Below are 20,081 nucleotides of genomic sequence, written 5' to 3'. Positions count from 1 at the left end.
CCATCTTCTCCTCCTCTAGGTTTCTCCTCCTGTTAGTCTCTCTGCATGCCAGCCCCTTAATAGACTAGTCAGGTGTTTGAGTCATGCAGAGTAACCCAGCTTTACAGAGTTAAATAAATGCAGCATCTTTGCATCATTTAAACAAATGTTCCACAGCATAAACAAATGTAACATATCTTAAACTAATATTCCACAACACATTGCTGTTTGACACATATCATTCAAGCTGTGATGGCACATAGGGTTATTTTGGGAATAAGATATATTTTTAACTTTCTGCTTTGTTATAAAATTTGTACTAAATCTCATTTTTCAGGATTTTGTTTGCTTTATTCTGAAAATGCTTGAGTTTTATTTATTTTTCCTTATTTTTTATTTTAAAATTTTTGAGACAGGGTTTCTCTGTGTAATAGTCCTAGCTGTCCTAGAAATCACTCTGTAGACAAGGCTGGCTTTGAACTCACTATAGCGATAGCAGGAGATCCTTCCCATCCTGGTCTCTGTAGAATAGTTTTTAACAAAGTAACGCAAGTGAAATTTTGTTAAATGGAGGAGTGAAACGAGCCTTGTGCAATTTGCTGGGACCGTAGGTGTCGTCGACTCCACTAGTATTGGGAACAGCTGTCGCTGTGGGCAGGAGCACACAAGCAGGGCAGGGCAGGGCACAGGGCAGGGCACAGGGCTAGGCGAGCCAGGTAAAGGAGCTGCAGCTCAGATGCAAACATCCCACTAGCTGCAGTGTATCCTGCTGTTGGCGGCGGGCACAAGCTGGACCGCAGGGGAGCAGGGAAACGACAAGCCAGTGCCAAATAGCTGGGGTGGATGCCCGGCCGCCTGGGTGAAACCTAATGCCCCAGGTCCTGTGAAAATCCCTATCCAACTTCTGACACCAGATAAAGTGTGGTAAGTAAGCATCTGGGAAACGATAGGGGAGGAATCACTTACACCAGAGACAGATGGCCGCAGGTTCCTGTCCCAAGGATGCCCCCATGCTCTCTGTCTCCGACCAGGAAGTAAGAGAGGGAGACGGCCCCCACACCTAGTCCCCCAGGTCACTCACCTGTCCCATGCCTCCAGTGGGCGTGGTCAGTGCAACAGGTGCCAGCAGGGTGGACATCTCACTACAGATAGGCCTGTCTCTGCCTCTCAGGACCTGGGATTAAAGGCGGACCACTACCACCCAGCCTTAGTTTCCTTTTAAATTTTCTTTTTGAGACAGGTTTTCATATAATATAAGGCTGGCCTCTTGTCACTTTGTGTGTATTGAGGGTGACCTTGAACCTCCAGAATGCTGGGGTTGGAGGGACCACTGTACTTGGTTTATGCAGTGCTGGAGGTCAAAGCCAGCCTCATGTCTGCTAGAGTAGCTAGCCTCCAGTGCCTGTGGTTTAATGGTTGCTGTACTCAAAGTAGTAGGTTGTTAAAAGCCTTTTAAAACGACAGTTTATAGGGACTGGGGACCCACCTTTGTTTTCATTTACTAGTTTGCATGTTAAAGTTTAAAAACTGAGTTTTCCTGTTGAGTATTTCTTGCAGATTGTGGTTAATGACATAGTACAGTACACACTCCTACAACCGTCTCCAGAATTGCTCATTTTCTTTAGTGCTTGGGTTAATTGGGCTGCCCAGTGATAATCATTAGTCTCTTTTTGTTAGCATGTTTTACCTTCACCTTTCTTTTAGTTAACCTGAATACTTTTGGGTAACTTTAATGTTTGGGAAGCACTATGCACCTGTGAATTAAATGCTACAGAGTGTTGAGTAATGAAGCGGCTGAGCTCAGTGTTGTATTTGCGCTTGTGGATGTCATCTGGAAAGAGGAATCTTAATCCAGGAAGTGCTGCCAGAGGACCGGCCTGTAGGCAAGCCTGTCTGCATTTTCTTCATTGGTGATTGTTGGGAGGGCCCTGCTCGCTGTGGGTCCTGTAAGGAAGCAGCTTCATGGCCTCTATCAGCTCCTGCCTCCAGCTTTCTGACCTGTTTGAGTTGTGCACTGGCTGCCCTCAGCAGTGGAGTTGACTTGAAAGTTGTGAGCGGAAACAAATCCTTTCCTCCCTAAATTGTCACTGTGTCTTATCACAGCAATAGAAACCCTAACTCAGACAGTATTTGAGAAGCCAGACAAGTAGTTCCTTGAAGTCAGCAAACTCTCTCTCTCTCTCCTCTCTCTCTCTCTCTCTCTCTCTCTCTCTCTCTCTCTCTCTCTCTCTCTCTCCCTCTCTCCCTCTCTCTCTCTCTCTCTCTCTCTCTCTCTCTCCTCTCTCTCCTCTCTCTCCTCTCTCTCCTCTCGTGTGTGTGGTGTGTGTGTGTGGTGTCTGTAGCCTGTAACCCTGGCTGTGTTGGAGCTCATGTAGATCAAGCTGGTGTTGAACTTAAGGAGACCTGCCAGCCTGCCTGCTTTTGCCTCCCGAATGCTGGGATTAAAGGTGTGTGCCAGCATGATTGATACACACACACATTATTTTCTAACACGTTCTAGATAATACAATAGAATTTAATTGTAGTTTTCATTTAATTTATCTTTTCTTGTTTCGTGTTTGAGACTGGATCTCATTGGTCAGGCTGAGCTGGAACTCAGTGTATAGAGCGGGCTGGCCCTGAATAGTCCTGCCTGAGCCCTTGAGTGCTAGAAATTCCAGTCTTTTAAAAATTAAAAAATTCTTAAAGTTTTAAACATGGAATTTTGTTTTCTCACTAAATAGTTCTTGTGGCCTAACCATTTCAGAAGAGCGAACATGTGGGCTCATTGGGTCGGTCACTCTGCTACAGGGCTTATTGTGTGTCTGATAAGCTCAGCAGAACAGAACTTCTCCCTAGGTCTTCTGGAACACAAGTTTGTAAATCCCAGTATTGAGGAGGGGACGCTGTCCTCTCATGTGCAGGGAAGTATTGTGTGGAGTTTGGAATCTCTCTGGCTCCTTAACTCCAGAGAGAATAAAATGCCTGCCTCCTTCTGGAAGTCCTGGGTGGCTTCAGAGGGGAGAGTGAAGAGGTAAAGGAGAGCTTCAAGCGTTCTCCTGTCCTCAGCCCTCTCTTCTCTCCCCTCCCCTCTCTCCATGTGGTATTGGTGCTGGAACTCCAGGTGGGCATTGCTTTCTGTTTTATTTCTCTTTCAAGGCTGGATCACACTGTGTCACTCTGGCTGGCCTGAACTCATTATTGTAGACCTGGAGCTCAGTGGTTCATCTGTCTCTGCCTCTGAAGACAGGTGGGGAATTACTTTTCTGTATCTGTTCCGAGACACTGAAGTTTAGATTTCTGAAGTGTGTTTCTTTCCAGGAATATCATTACCCTCTTCTGATCCCTCTGTGTTCTTTCCTTATTTAGGCTTAAGGTGCCCTGTTTAGTCAGTGGCCACTGTTGGACCAAGCTTGATTCTGCACTGAATTGTTCTATCATGGATGTCTTCTGTGAATTGTTCTTGAGGCTTTAAAGTGTTCTAGAAGGCTCATAACAACAGTTTGGCTATCAGTTCTTTCCTTAGGCACTTGGGCTCTATTGCTGTTATTAATATCTCAAATCAGGCTTATTGAGTCATTGGATTATTTTGTTTGTGAGGAAGTGTTTGAGACTATATTTTATGGCAGTTGAGGCTGGCCCTGAGTGCCCTATGCAACTGAGAATCCTTCAACTCCCAATCTTCCTCCTGCATTTTTAAAGTTCTAGTGTAACTGTAGATAGAGATTCCTGTTCTGCTTGGTCCCACAGCCATTTAGCCCCAAATAAACACACAGAGAATTATATTAATTATAAGCTGTTTGGATGATTGTTGGGAGATGTCATTCTGTAAATATGTTTCTTTTATTGGGTGAATAAAGCACTGTTGGCCAATACAAAAGCAAGATAGGCAGGACTAGGAGACAAGGAAGATTCAGGAAGGAGTAGGGAGGAGTTTCAAGATGTAGTACCAACAGGGTAGAACTCCGGCCCTCTCTCCGGTAAGATAAGACCACGTGGAAACACTTAGATTAATAGAAATGGGTTAATATTTAAGACAGAGCTAGCCAATAAGAAATGCTAGTAACAGGCCAACAGCTTTGTATTTAATGCAGTGTCTCTGTGTGTCATTTGGGGCTGGCGCAGCTGTGGAACCAGGCTGGTGGGGAAAAACTGCTCCTAACAGATGATGGCTTAGGCGTCTTACTGGCTAGCTCTCTGTTAATTTTTAACCCATAATTATTAATCTGTGTGTTTATACATGGCTTTATCTTACTGGGAATGCTGGTGTCCTATCTTCCTGTAGCTACGTGGCATCTCCCTGGCGGCCTCTGAGTCTCCCAGAATCCTCCTAGTCTAGTAGCCCTGCCTATACTTCAAACCTGGCTACTGGCCAATCAGTGTCTTATTCATCAACCAATAAGAGAAACACATACAGAAGAACACCCCATCATATTACGTTATAGCATCACACCTGCTTTAAGTCACTGGGTCTTCAGTGGGACCTAAAAGAAGCTTGTGTCGAGTAGAGCAGCATTTTGTTTTGTGTTTGGGAGTTGAGGGTGGGATCCCGTGCCACTGAGCTGCACCGCCAACCTGCTAGAGGACCGTTTCCTGTGTATTTGGAATCAACTTCTTTAAGTGAGTCAAGTATGCAGTACAGTACATTTTCAGTGGCACTGAGTGGTTTTGTTTTCTTAATTGAAAAAAGTTAGAGAGTGTAAATGGTGAGTAGTGCATTGTAGAGCACAGTGGAGTCGTTTCTGTGCATTTTAATGAGTCTCTGTCAATTTGAGTGTAAGTAGCTTTGATTGTCAGTGTTGTATATAGGAGTTTGTTCCTCTTGCTCCCTTGTTTAGTAGGAGCAGCATCTTCCATCCTGAGAGGAATTGGATTGATGAGACATCTGGGCATTACTTAAGGGAGAAGTGAAATTGCTGCCCTTCCTGTTTGCCTTTGCCTTATCTGTTTCATTTATGTATTTGTTATACTAGAGTTTTAGCCTTTAAGTTAACTTGACTACTCTATTAGGCGGGGTTCTTTAGAGCCACAGAACTTACAGAATGAAGTATCTCTCTATAGAAAGGGGATTTAGTAGAATGATTTACAGGCTGTGGCCCAGCTAATCCAAGCTGGTTGCCTACAAACAGGTCCTAGAATCCTGTAGTTGTTCAGTCCACAAAGCTGGTTGTCTTAGCTGGTCTTCAGTGTATGCCAGAATCCCAAAGTGTACTCCGCTGCCTAGGAAGGAATGGGTTTGCTGGCAATGGCAAGGGCCAGCAGATAGAGAGAAACCTCCTTCCTTATTCTTACATAGGCTTCCAGCAGACGGTGGGGCCCACATGAGAGGTGTGTCTTCAGCCTGAAGAGCTGGATTAGAAGTAGCTCTTCCTACTTCAAATTCAGCAAAGATTCCTTACAGTGTGCACCTCCATTTTGGGGTGTTAGTTAATTCCAGATGTAGTCAAGTTGACAACCAAGAATAGCTATCATAATTACAAATGTGATTTTTACTTTTCATGTATTTCTTCATTTATTTCACATGTATTTCAATTGTATTTTTATATTCTTTGTTATAAAATACTGCACAGTCTAGTCTAGGTTAAAAATTACTTTGACTTGTGATTTCTTAGAATGTTATTGATTGGTGTGGTTTACCCAGGTCTTCAGAGATGATTAAAATCCTATACTAATCCTTCTGAGTTCCCAGTAGAGGGCTAAAGGACATGCTGGCATAACATACCACTTGCGTATTAATTACTTTCTGATTTAGGTTGGAATTTAGAATTTTAAGCATCTGTATTTCTTCATATTTGTGACTTTTTCTTCCTTTTTAAAATAATTTATGTAAATGTTCTTTAATTCCAAACTAGATCTGAATAGTTGAATGAGATAGCATTTTTATTGGGTGTGTCTCCTGTTTTCAGGCTCTGTTCTGGATATTATTAAGCATATTGTGGCAAAGGGGGAACACAAAAGCGGGGTCTTGGATGAGCCGACCATCGCTACAATCCTCCGAGAAGTCCTCGATGGCTTGGAATACCTGCACAAGAACGGGCAGATTCACAGGTTTGTGAAGGCTACACCTTTCTCCTTCATAGGAGATAACTTTGTAATCGTAAGTGCCATGTGTTTCCTGGTTTGTATCAGACAATATCCCACCTTCTGGAATTCAGATCCCAAAGAAAAGTACCAGGAACAGTCAAAAAGATGTTTCATATTGTCAGATCCTTAGGGACAGTTGAGATCGTTTGGGAAAGTCAGTCTTTAGTTTTTATTTTGCTTAATTTGTTCTTTCTTAGTTTCCTGCACGTGTGCAATACTGCGTAGATACTATTCCCGCCCGCTGTCCTTGTGCCCTCCACCAGGCTGCTTTCCCCCAACAGCCCCTCCTGCTCCACGCCTGCTTTGAGTGTGGGAATTGAGTGGGGCTTGCTGGCTTGAGCAGTTACAGAGTTACAGAGCACAGTTACAGTTACCAGGGCTATACCGTAGGAGTGCGACTCCCTCCGTCTCCCTGGGATCATTAATTGCTTAGAGCCCACCAGGGAAGAGTGAGGCCTTATCGGGGCTGGGGCGGCCGGATAGGACCTTGGCTTTACAGATAGCCACTTCTGTTGTGAATTCATGGGTGCAGCAGCCATGGCCTGACCAGAGCACAATGTTTGGCAGCACTCTGGCTCTTAGGTTCTTTCTGCCTCCTTCCTGACTCCTCCCTGAGTTTTGGAGAGGGTGACAAGGATATCCTCTTTTGACCATTTAGGGGTTTCTGTATTAACAGTAATCCATCACAACCAGAAGCTTCTGTGACCAAGCAGCACAGATCTGAGTATAAACACAAATATGTAGAAGGCAGTTTTGATAGTGTGTCCATTTAAGAAAGTACGGTTCCAGTTTAGGGCCTGACTGAACCATGGGATTTTTTGACTAGGTGTATAGTACCAGGCATGAATTCCTCCTGTAGAGAGGATTTTAAATAGTTGTTGGCTATTTCCAAAGTAGTCATGTCATTATTGTATCAGTTGACATATCTTTCCTGGCAGATTGGTATTGAAGCTGAGAGAGGTCATAGCTGAGTGACTGTTGATTTTTTTTTTTCCCCCTGTGTTTTAGTTTGCTTTCTGTGGATGTGATAAATACCATGGCCAAAAGCAGCTTGGAGTGTGGTGGGGTTTATTTGACTTACAGTCAGTGCAGGAACTTTAAGCAGTAGCTATGAGAGAATGCTGTGTACTGGCATGCTCAGCCTAGGGAATGGCACTGCCCACAGTTGTCTGGGCTGGCAGTCCCTGGGTTGAGATTCCTTTTTCAGTTGACTTTAGTTTGTGTCAGATTGGCATCTGAAGCTGACATGGTGTTCTCTAGCAGCCTGCAAAAATACTCTGTCATGGTGAAAGCTGTCTGTCAGAGAGGAGGCTTCCCTCAGTTCCAGCTTGATCTGTGTCTTGCAACCACAGTGCGTGGCATCTTCAACAGTGGGGTGTTTTAAATGTTTATTTTTACGCTGTGTGTGTGTGTGTGTGTGTGTGTGTGTGTGTGTGTCTGTGTCTGTCTGTCTGTCTGCGCACGTTTTGTGCACTGTGAACATGCCTGGTATATGCAGAGTGAGTTGTACTCCCTGGAATGGAGTTGCAGGTACTTGTGAACCACGTGACTGGCACTGGTGGCCAAGCTCGGGTCTTCTGCCAAGACTAAAGTAGGGGGCCCTCCCCGTTGCCCTCTCTCCAGCCCTTTGTCCTCCCTGAGGGAACACTGAGGAATTCTTGGCTCACAGTGTTCTGTTCTTTCCCTTTTTAAGTTAGTGCTTTCGCTGCACCTCACTAACTTGAGGCCATGTTGTGCTAACAGCAAGGCAGTGTTAACTGTGATTCCCCTGCTCCTGACGAGTTATTTTCTCTTGCTGTTCTGAGCCTGTTTCCCCTTTGGGTTTGGGTTTTAACAGTTTTTACTCTATTGCTGTTGGATATACACATTGTTTTGTATGTGTGATTTCCATTTTTGTTTTGAATTTGTAATTTTTTCCTTTTCTATTTCCTTTTGTTGGCTGTTATTTCATGTTGACATGCGTTTTTCTCAGATTTCTGAAGACACTGCTGATTTTTCTTGTCTAGACTGATAATTCTGTCTTGAAATTTAAAGATTGTTCTGACGTCATTAATCTGCTTCTAGTAAAATGGAACCCTTCTAGAAGACTATCCAGTAACCCTTCCATCTTCTCTCCCTTTATCCCTCCTTTCTCCTTTCCCCTTAGCCGTCACCTTACACCCAGCCTCTCCCCCTTCTCCCCCTTAGCCTCCTCCTGGTGTGGAGCTGCTGTTGCTTCTCTCTGCTTTGTTTACGTTCTCTTTATTTTGCAGTCTGATGAGTGGGTAGAGGTCACACTCACACAGCAGCCTCCAGGATGCCTATGCTTCCCTGCATGTTAGAAGAGACTTTTCAGAGGCCTGGGGTGGGGGTGCAGGCCAGCACTGTTTGACTGGGCTCTTGTGAAGGAAGTCTCCTTTGCTCTTTGTGTACATCCTTCTAGTTGGCAGACGTGTGGCACTGGAAAGGCCTAGGCTTTGTGTCCATTAAGCAAGTGTGTGTCTTGAGTGTCTTTGTTTGTAGCTGGGTTGCAAGCACAGATGGTGCAGTTGGGGTTTACCCTTTTCTTCCTGTGGGCCAGCTCTCAGAAGGTGGCTTCTGTTAGGTATCACTGTGTATCGGTGCTCCCCACCGCTTCTGACCACATGAGTCTGAATATCTCTGGCTGGAGATGTGCTGGCTAGCATGATGTAGACCACACAAAAATAGCTCTTGCCTCAAAGGAGATAAGAAACTGTTTATTCTAGAGCTAACTTAATGTAAGTGCCCCTGACCCCACAACACAGAATCAGGTTGCCCCAAGTTCCATGTTGCAATGCGACAATAATTTAATAGAAACAGAGAAGGGCATCAGTCAAGACACTTTTCCAGTGCATCGGTGGGAGCTGCAGGTAGGTGACTACAGCAAAGGCAGAAACCTCTGGTCTTAGGTGCTGTCTGGTGGACTCTTAGGCTTGGCTGATGGGAGCTAGTGGTCTCATTTGATAGTCACAGAATGTTAGAGCAAGTAGAGGTGGGTGGGGCGGGGCAGGCTAACAAGGGGGCCCAAGGTAAATTTCAGTTTGGCTCTGGACTTACAACATTCTGACCTCTGCACAGTCTTTGCAATTGCAATCAGATAATCAGTCCTGTGGAAATGAGTACAAGGTGTAGCTTCTTTCTGGAAATGTCACCCACAGAGGTCTGTGTGCCCTGGTAGAGCCTCCACGCAGAGCTGGGACTACTCCTGCACCACAGCACTGAGGGCTCCACTTTGCCTGTCTGCTATGATGCAGTTTTCCAATCATGCCCCTAAGGTTAATTTCCAGAGTGCTGAAATGTTTGTTTCATCAAGTATGTCCAGCAATGATGGTGATGTCAAGGTTTACCAAATAAACCTGCTCTTAGATTTTGTGTATTTCTTCTATGAGATTATCCTAAGAACAGTAGCGCCCCCCCCCCCATCCCCTAGAGAGATTCCTAAGGAAATTCTCTGAGGGAATGAGGTGTATGCTTTTTCTCTCTTTCCTCCTTTCCCCCTTATTCATCCCCCCCCCACACACACTTTTTTTTCCCAGTTCTGGGAATCATACTTAGGGCCTACATCTGTGGTACCAAACGCTCTACCACTGAGCTATATCCTCAGGCTTACGTTTTATATTTTTAAACTAGTTCCTAAATAATGCACTAAGTAATATTATTACATGCGTAAGTGCTATATTGTTCTTACTAATCTTTGCAAGTGAAGAAAATGAGGCTTCTTAAGTTAAAGCATTTGTTTAAACTTACAAAGTAGGTCCACAAAGAAGTTCTCAGTGGCCTGTGGGTTAACTGAGTATAGTTCTGAGAAATTTCACATGACTTTAATGAGTAGTAACCTTTGTTTTTTTCTGGTTCTGAGACTGAACCTAGCTAGCACTCTACAGGTTGGCACAGGTGTCCTGCTGGGAGGTATATGCCCACCTGCCTTCAGGCTCTTAACTGTTAGAGGAACGATGCATGAAACAGACTAGATGTCAGTCATACAGAGTGGATAAAGTTCTGTGTGGGTGAACTCAGTGTGGGCACTCTTCACTCTTTCTTAATGTAGGCTTGAGCTTGTGACATAACCTTTTTCTCTGTGAAGAACATACTTTAAAAGTGTGTGTGTGTGCATTTGTGTATGTTCTGGCACCTCTCTGTGGGGTTCGTGGACATCCTGGGAGTCACTCCTTGCCTGCTACCATGTTTTAAACATGCTCTCTTTCTTATTGCTGGTATGTGAGCCTCTAGGGTTTTCTTTTACTTCAGTAATGTACTGACTACAGATTTTCTTAAATTTCTTTTTGTCAAAAATTTTATTTTTTGCCTTTACCTTTGAAGGATAATCTCAACATATAGAGATTAAATTCATCCCAGAAATTTTTGTCTCTCTTTTTCTTTGTGTTTGTTTGTCTTTCTGTCTCTTCCTTTCCCTGTGTCTATATGCTTATGTGCCCTAGAGTATTAGGGAAGGCTGTCTTTGAGACAAGACCTTTCTGTTAAACTGACAAATGTGCCTGTCTTGTATGGATATCTTTCTTTTCTTTTTTTTCCACATATGCTAGAAATCATAGGCTATGAATTTTTTCTTTTCTCTTTATTGATGGTGTTTTAGGCTGTGTGAGGTCAGAGCCCACCCACCCCATGTGACCTCACCTGTGTCACGCCTGCTCTGCAAAGCCAAACCCGTGACCGGCGCTGGCTTCAGAGAAGGTTACAGTGGGCTGCCGCTGACCTATCTTCTCTCAATACACCTCAGGGTTTCTCCCTGCAAGGAGGTTAGCTTAATGAAGTCAACGCTGGCTGTCTTGAAGATGCCCAATGTAGTGTATTCCTAGCTTTGCTTGTGATTCATTAATAGAAATTAATCCCTTTCAAGTTTCCCAGAAACCTGGCTTCTTCACTGTGGAGAAAGCCAAGTGTGTCTATTGCATTGTATTCCTTTTAGTTTTAGGAGGAACTTGTAACTTTGGGTAACAGTGGTGTGTGAGAAATGACAGAAAGCAATGAATTCCTGCCATGCCAGAGTAAATAAGAGGGTTAGTCCCCAGGGCTGTTGAGTTGCTTGTGATAGTTTGAGATAGAGTAAAGCAAGTTCTTTAGCCTAGTGGTGGCTCTCGCCTTTAGTACCAGCACTCAGGAAGTAGAGGCAAGTGGATTTTTGAGTTCTAGGCCAGCTTAATCTACAGAGTGAGTTTCAGGACAACAGCCAGGGCTACACAGAGAAATCTGTCTTGAAAAGCAGTAACAAAGTTTGCTTTTAAGCCTGAGAACTGTATTGGTGTCTGAACTCCTGGTTGCAGATCTTCTCCCTGACAGGCCCCTTGTCTTGTTGCATGTCAGGACCCTGAAGCCTGTCCTACAGGTGTAGTTTTAGTTTGAAAGGGAAACAAAGTTTGACTCTTTGGCATATTAATCAAAAAAAAAAAAAAAAAAAAAAAAAGTCACTTAACATAAGGCTCTGCTGGAAGATGGATTAGTGCCTCATGAAATACTAAAGCTTGATAGCATTATCTAAATGATACCTATATATCACTTCTACATTGAAACAGCTCAAAATGGTAGATAGAAAAAAGTGATCTTCTCAATTCCATCAGACTAAATTATGTTGACATTGTGTGCTTAACATTTGATACGGCTTTTCAATGACATGAGAAGTGTCACATACAGTTCATTAGAAATGTGTCATAGAAAACACTTGACCATTGTCCCTCAAAACTGCCAAGGTCACCAAAAGCAAGGATAGTTAGAAACTGTCACCGTGGAGAGCCTAAGGTGACCTGGCAGCTAAATGTAATTAATTTGCTCACCAGGTGGGACCCTGGGATAGAAAGGAGCCTTGTATAATCCTAAGAGAATCTTTGACGAGGCTGTGCGTAGGTGAGGGATGCAGTAAAGAAACCCTCATGGCCAGGCCACTTCATGACTTGGGGCAGGTTATTGTTGGAAGAATCCAGAGCAGAGAGAAAAAGAAGCGATTGGACATGGCCAGGACAATCTTTAAGAGAAGAGACAATAGCAGTTTTTGGTGAGGTGGACAGACGTGGAAGTGCAGCCATCTAGTAAACCCTGCAAGTACCATGGGACATGTAGTAGAAGGAGTAGGCGTTGTAAGAAACTCGTGAAGGTTGTTTTCTACCAGAGGTAGGTAGCCCTGCAAGGAACCTTCTTTCCCTTGCACCGATTAGGCAGCCAAGTTAGATGGTGAAGTTCAGTTCCCACTGCTGGGGTGAGACAGTCATCACTTACATCAGGAATAAAAGATGGAAGCCTTCTTGGCTCAATGCACTTGCTAGCCGGGTTTGAGTTCTGGTGCATTGTTTTTACAAAAAGAATTGCCTTGCTGAGGTGCTCTGTCTCTGTTTGTGTGTTCCTATGTGCAACATCAAGGGTTTGTTTTGGGTTTTGACACAGGGTCTGGCTGGTGTGGACTGTGCCCGTCTTAGGCTTGCCTCTGCGTCCAGAAGGCTGGGACTCAATGTGTTCCACTGTACTTGGCATTGCTTAGGTTTAGATACCACATACGTACCCTGTTTATTAGAGTTGTTACATGTGGTTAGCAGTGGAAATATACCCCATTCTGAGTAATGTTGCTTAGTTTTGTAAGTGTACAGTAGAATCTGGTTATTATTATTTGATCAGTTAGAAAGTGAGAATGGAGGGTTGAGGGACTTGGAAGAGAATGACCCACTGCTCTTTAGCATGGGGTTTGTATAGAGAACATTTTATGTTTCGGCAGTAAGAATGAGGTGAGAACAGAAGAGGGTCACTCTGTGGCCATTATCATCCCAGTCAAGAATATCTAATGAGCTTAAGTTTTCTAGATAGTATAAAAAGTTATGTTCCTTATTATAGTATTCTTCTTAATGTTTGCATTATAGTATAAATGGCTGAAACTTTAAAAAATTACTGTTGGCTCTAACACACTTCAATGTAAAACAAAATATTTAAATTTACTTATGTTTTATAAATAAATAGTTGCTTAAACTTTACTATTTTAAAAAATAAATGTTTGATTTTTTTTTTTTTCCTTGAAGAGATGTGAAAGCGGGAAACATTCTTCTAGGAGAAGATGGCTCTGTACAGATCGCAGGTAACGATTACCATGACCTGGTTTCCTTTCATTGCAGTGTGTGTGTGTGTGTGTGTGTGTGTGTGCGCGCGCGCGCGCGCGCGCCATGCATAAATGCGTGCATGTGTGTGTTTTCACATTTGTTGCTGCTTGCCTCAGAGACCTTTTGTCCCTGCATCCTGAGCAGTCATACAAGCAGCTGCTGTGCCTGCCTAGCATTTGTGTGGGCGCTGGGGATCCAGACTTCGGTCTTCATGCCTGTGTGCAAGGGACTTTACCCTCGGAACCACCTTACGGTTCACAGAATTTCTTTTTAATTTGGTGTAATAGCCAGCAGGACCACCTTGTTTGTCTTTTATGTTTTCTTGGTATTTGATCCTATTCCAAGGACATGTTTCTGTTTAAGCACCCTCTCCAGGTGGCTTCTGCTACACATAGACCTTTTCCTGGCCATTACTCCTTCTTTCTATTTCCCCACTCCTCGCCTTCTGTTAGGGATTCTCATAGCATTCTGTACTTTTCATTTAAAGGAGAAGCAGCTAGGAATCTGCAGCGTTCAGGAAGAAGTACTCTGTTGCTTTTGTCCAGGGTTGTGATGGTTTTAATTGTCAACTTGACTCAGTGTAGAGCCTGGGAAGGGTTCGCAGTGTGCAGTTGTGTAGATTAGGCTTGGCCTATGGATGTGTGTGAGAGGGATTGTCTTAACTAGGTTAACTGAAGTGAGCTGGCTCACCCTGTTCATGGTGGCACTGTTTCATGTGCTTGCCACCAAGCTGAATGGAAGGAGAGCCAGCGGAGTACCAGCATGCTTGACTGAGAGTACCATAGCGGCTTCATTTACTGCCACCTTGACTTCTTCGAAATATGAAGGAACCATAACCTAGGATTGTGAGATGCTTTCTTCAAAAAGCATCCCAGCGACAGTACAGAACTAACACAAGGATGGCGGAGTCACTACCATTTAGGAAGCCGTATGTTTGAAGTGGGAGCAAGTTTTAGAGCCAAAAAAGCTGGAGTCCCTGTCCTCCTGGAAGTGGCTGTCTCCTCCTGCTTGCTTTCACACTGCTCTAACAGTCAAGTGAATCAAGTCAGCATCTTCAGTTCTAAGAGAGAATGTAGGCAAGTACCTTTATATCCTAAAGTTAGGGCAGGACCAATTGTTGGCTGTAAAGCAAGAAGTCTTATACTCTGATGGTGGGAGCGTGAATCTGTGTGGTGATTTTATTACAGTTGAGGCTGTGCATAGGCAGACCTTAAGCAGTCGCTTCTGCTGTGTAGACTAGAGAAACATCCTTCTGTGGTCGTCATCCATCTAAATCATTATGAGTTTCAGACATTCCTAATGCCCTTCCCTAAAACACAGGGTAAATCACTTGTGGTTGCTTTATAAACCAGCATACCCCATGATGGAACTCAATACAGCCATAGTCACCTACAAAATCATTAAGAAGTCATGGAATTATGAAATCGAGTGATAGGCTGGATGTGAGTGCCTTTGTCCAGCCATCTGTCGAGTGAGAAGCTCTGTTACCTCTCTACCCTGTCCCGTACTCACCCCACCTCCACACGTTACCAACAGTGTTTCTCTGGCTAGCTTAAAACGATTTTATTTTAGTTCTTTATTGTTGTGAAGTAGAAAAGTTACCATTGTTAACTGTCCTTAAGCGAAGGGTTCTGTGCCTAAAAATACAGCCCCCAGGTTCACAAGTACATTGCTCACTGTCAGTGTACATCAAATGATGTCTGCCTTACTGTCCAGTCTGAACAATGTTGCTATCCTTGCTTTTCTTCTTGCTTTATGTAGCCCAGGCTAGCTTCAGTTCCTGCCCAACTGGTGTGGGAACTGTAGCCCTGTGTTACCACGTCCAGCTTCTTCCTTTTGGGCTTAGGCTTAGAAGTAGAATTGTGGTTCATACAGTGATTTCACATCACCTTTTTTTCTTGAAAGGGATAAGATGGATTTCCATATTTTGCATGGTAATTTTGCCCCTTTTTATTCCTGTCTGCAGTTCATAAAGGTTTCAGTTTCTCAACATCCATAACAACACTCATTTTCTCATTTTATTTTTTGATTTTTGTAGACAGGCTAGTCTTAGTCCTGGCTAGCCTGGAACTCACTGTGTAGACCAGGTTGGCCTGGAACCCACAGAGATCAGCTTGCTCTAATGGGGTTGAAGGTGTGTACCACCATGCCTAGGTTTTTTTGTTTGTTTTTTGTTTTTCCCCCATCTAATTTAATGTTTAACTCGTGGGTTTTGATTATACTTGCCTAGTGATCACGTATGCTGAGCACCTTCTCATGTTCATGTTCTCCGTTTGCTTTTCTTAGGTGAACCCCTTTGTCTGACTTTTATTACTGTTTTGTTTATGTGATTTTTGTTGTTGCTGAATTGTAGATACTTTTACAGCTGTGGTTTCAAATATTTTCCCTGAATCTGTGGATTTATTTGAATTTCATGGTTTTATGGGTTTCAGCCCAGGGCTAACTAGACCCATTGATTGGGGTCCTAACAAGGCAGAATAATAGCATGGTGAGAGCATGTGGGAGGGAAAAGCTGTTTATGAGAGCAAGGGATCTTTCCAGAGCATTGACCCATTTTCTCCTGTAGGGCTGACCTTCAAGCCATCTTGTGACTCCACAGGGATCAATTCATTGATTATATAGAACTCTCAGGAGCCACCACATCACTTCTCAAAGCATCAGCTGGCAACTAGCCCAACCCCATGAGCCTGTGGGGTTACTTCCTCTTCAGACCATAACAAACCATCTCTTCTGTTCCAGATTTTGGTGTTAGTGCTTTTTTAGCGACTGGTGGTGACATTACCAGAAATAAAGTGAGGAAGACGTTTGTTGGCACCCCTTGCTGGATGGCACCTGAAGTTATGGAGCAGGTATTGTGACTTTGTCCCGTGGAGGGTTCAGGGTTTGTCAGGAGGGCTCAGTGGCGGTTATGTCTGTGCAATACACAAGGGTGGCTGCGTGAACACAACCAACTCCAGAGTAGATCTTTACATAGGACACAAGAGATTCAAGACTACACTAAGACAATCCAAGTAATAAGAAAGTTTTAAAAAAATCAGTATAGATTGAATGGCTGGGCTCTTACCATTTCCAAGGAGCATGTCGGACGCCCGCGCGCCGCAGTCATTGTCTGTCACTTGTCTCATCATACCACGGTGAACCCTGAATCCGGTGCTTGTTTCCCGCTGCTCCCCTTTTCCTGCTGGTATGTGAGACTGTTCATGCCTCCGCTCCACTCACTCAGTTTGCTCCTGCTCCTCAGGCTGCTCTCTGGCCTCTAGGCCATCTAGTCCTTTGTTTGTTTGTTTGCTTCTTTCTTCTTCGAGACAGGATTTCTCTGTGCAGCCCTGGCTGTCCTGGAACTTATGAACACGTTGAGGTAGCGCACGTTTACAATCCCAGTACTGAGGCTGAGGCAGGAGAATCAAAAATTCAAGACTAGCCTGGGCTGCACAGGGAGACCTCTCAACCCCCGTCACCCAAATGCCAAAGCTTATGAATGGTTTAATTTTTCATAACATAACTAGAAATTTGTACAAGTGTTTAGCCTGGTGAAAGTAATCGTGCATGGTTCTCCATCCCCCCCCCCCCCCTTTAGGTTCGAGGTTATGATTTTAAAGCTGATATCTGGAGTTTTGGAATCACAGCAATTGAACTGGCCACAGGGGCAGCTCCTTATCATAAATATCCACCAATGAAGGTAAGGCTCATATTCAAAGTGTTATTCTAGCTCAAGTCCCAATTACTTTTCAGAACTGTTGTGTTTTGTTGTGGTTGCAGCTTTTTAAATGTGCTTTGTTACTTTGCTTGTATGCCTGCCTGTGAGAAGGCTTTGGGTCCCCTGGAACTGAAGTTACAGACAGTTGTGAGCTGCCATGTGGGTTCTGGGAATTGAATCCGGGTCCCCTGGAAGAGCAGCCAGTGTTCCTGACTGCCCAGCCAGCTCTCTATCCCCTATTTCTGAGCCTTTTACATTTGCCAGTCATACCCATAGTTATTTATTTTCTTAGATTTTTGTGTGTGTGTGTGTTGTAGCAAAATACAATCTTTCCAGTAAAACTACCAACATAGCCATTTTTATTTGGTGTTATATAGGGACCATTTTTGGATATGCAGTTAAGTTATAGACATGTTCATGATGTTGCCATCCCCACTCTCTCTCCTTTGTGCTTAGTCTTTGAACTCTTTATGTGGTTCTCCATGAATACACACTGAACTGGTGAACTACAGTCATGTTGCGGTGCCGTGAACACCGCCACCATTCCTCCAGTCCAGCTGCATTTTGGTGTCTGTTATCCCGTCTCCTTCCTTTCTCTGCTCATCTGCCTTTCATAGCCTCTGGTGACAGAATGACTGTCAGTGGCTGCAGGGAGGCAGGGAGAGTGTGAACTAGTCTGTAGCTTTGTTACTGAAGTACAGTTGCTGATTTCTGTACTAGAAATTTCTGGGAGAAAAGGATCCACACTACGTAAAGTCGAGGAGGAACAGTTGATAACCCATAAGGCCACACTTGCATTTTGCTGTGGCTTTAATGCTTCTGTGTTCACAGTTGGCTGACAGTAGAAGGATTAGGCCTGGGGACATGAAGAATAAAGGATTTTAACTGCCGGATATAACAGCGGTGTTGACAGTGGGCACTTGCAGGCAGGTTGTCTGGGAATCCATCCACCTATAGCTCTTAACTGATGTCCAGTCCACATGAAAACTCTGGGTTCTGGACAACCAATCTATTTCTTGTGGTACTTGGTGTTGAGCTCAGGGTCTCACACATGCCAGACAAGTACATATATCCTCTGAGCTATATTCCCAACCCTGGATGTTAACTTGTATGTGTGCATGCATGCCCGTGTGGGCACTTTTAGAGACCAGAGGTCATTGTCAAGTGTGCTCCTCAGTCACTCTTGAATTTATATTTTGAGACAGGGTTTCTCTCTGAACCTGAGCTCAACAGTATGACGGGACAGCTGACCAGCAAGCCCCAAGGAGTGCGTGCCCCTCTCCCCAGCTGGGATTGTAGGCATGGACCAGCGCACCCAGCCTTTTTATGTGAATTCTGAAGGGTGAACTTAGGTCCTTATGTTTGTACAGCAAGCACTCAACCAGTTGAGCTGTCTTTCCAGCCCCTAGAGTCAGCGTGTAGAAAGTAAATTCTGCTTGTATGGTGGGAAGATTTATCCATATTGAAAACATCTCAGAAATTTATAGTGTATTGAAAATTCTCACAGGTTTTAATGCTGACACTCCAGAACGATCCTCCTTCTTTGGAAACTGGTGTTCAAGATAAAGAAATGCTGAAAAAGTATGGGAAATCATTTAGAAAAATGATTTCACTGTGCCTTCAAAAGGATCCAGAAAAAAGGTAAACTACTAAATAAATGTGATGTGACTCTCTTGACCCATAAACTGTGAGTTGCCCTAAATTTTACATGCATATATACACAGGGTTATGTGTGTATTCTTAAAATAAGGAGATACTAGGACTAGGTTAATTTTTGTGTTCTTTTAAGTATATGGTATATCTAAATTGCCCAGATATTTCTTGATTAATTTCTCAAAACTATGAAATCCCATATATATATATATACATATATATATATATACATACACACACACACACATATATATATATACACACACACATATATATATACACACACACACACACATATATATATATATATGATCTGTATTAGTAAAATGCCATGTTAGTAAGAAAGTTTTTCTTTTTTTAACTTGCATTTAAAATATAACTGCCATTTACAATTTAATAGCAAAAGAACTATAATATAACACATTTATATTTCATGTCAAACAATTATACTTTCCATGTTGGAAAGATTTTAGTAAACAAAGTTTCAAATAATTTCCTTGTCAGCTTTAGACACATTCCATGGTAAGCAGTAAGTAAGCAGCAGGTTCTTAAATAAAGGTATTTGTTTAGTGTATGTTGCTCTTGAACAGCATTTGTGGGTAGGATCGCTGAGTGGAACTTTCTGTTTATAAGGTCACTCAGATCCCTAGTCTTAGAGATAGAACTTGAATCTAAAGGTCATCATTTGTAACTTGGGGCAGCATCCCCACTGTATCTTAGTGTCCTGTTTCTGTGTATACATCAGCTTCCTGTGGGTCCAAGGACCCTGATCAGATTATAGCAGTACTCAGTACTCAGCACCTTTGTTCTCGTTGCCTGAGCGGTGCAGTGCCATAGCTGTTGACACACAATTGTGACAGCAGCTAGTCCAGTTAAGCTGGAGGTGGTATAGAGCGTGTGTGGGAGGGTTGTGTGGGTTCTACGCAGATACTGTTGCAGTAAACACGGGTTGAGCATCAGAATTTTGATATTGACAAAGGGATATAATTTTTTGGAACCAATTCTCCTGTGATACCATGGGACAACTGTATATTCCACTAAGTTTCTTAGTACTAAAAGTTGTTTAATTTTGTTTTCTCTAAAGGTCGACAAAAGTAAACGACTTTGACACCCTTGATCATTTGTCTAGTATATGTAATGGGCTTCAGAGTTTACTGTTGGAAATATTGGAAAGGGTAAGAAAAACAGGCAGAAAAGTTCATGTGTATGTTTTTAGAAGTTTTTGTGTTTCTCAACAGTGCCCAAAATTGATAGGAAATACCGTTGTTTCTGACAAGTTAAAGAACAAATCCTTTGTTACAAATACCTAGAAGTAACAGATAAAACCCATCAAGCCTAAAGATCCTTAGGTGCCAGAAGTAGTGGAAAATCCATAAATTACAGAGGAATTGTAAACTACTCCCGTGGCCTAGTGTTCCTAGTGGAACACTGCTTAATCCCACTAGTTTGGATTTCTCACTCCAGTACGGTGACTTTTGGAATTGGGACCTTGGGTCCACCTGGAGGAGATTTCCAGCTGAGTTCCTATTTAGAGATAGGACCATCAGAAAACATCTTCCTCCTCATTTTTAATAAACTGTTTATTTTTCGTTTGT

At 43.3% G+C, this 20,081-nt stretch overlaps 1 protein-coding gene across 1 annotated transcript in view; it reads left to right on the top strand.

Annotated features, from left to right (window-relative positions):
* Positions 1-20,081, top strand: part of Oxsr1 (oxidative stress responsive kinase 1) — a 77,738-nt gene that overhangs the window by 36,283 nt on the left and 21,374 nt on the right. Inside the window, exons 4-8 of the mRNA XM_051202271.1 lie at positions 5,865-6,006; positions 13,059-13,114; positions 15,876-15,985; positions 16,714-16,815; positions 18,341-18,474. Coding sequence (XP_051058228.1) covers positions 5,865-6,006; positions 13,059-13,114; positions 15,876-15,985; positions 16,714-16,815; positions 18,341-18,474 — 544 coding nt within the window. The remainder of the gene's footprint in view (positions 1-5,864; positions 6,007-13,058; positions 13,115-15,875; positions 15,986-16,713; positions 16,816-18,340; positions 18,475-20,081) is intronic.

Source organism: Phodopus roborovskii, unplaced genomic scaffold (assembly GCF_943737965.1).
Source record: "Phodopus roborovskii unplaced genomic scaffold, PHOROB, whole genome shotgun sequence".
NCBI classification, from domain to species: Eukaryota; Metazoa; Chordata; class Mammalia; order Rodentia; family Cricetidae; genus Phodopus; species Phodopus roborovskii.
Note: the sequence above shows the minus strand (reverse complement) of the source record. Positions and strands in the feature narration are given on the sequence as shown.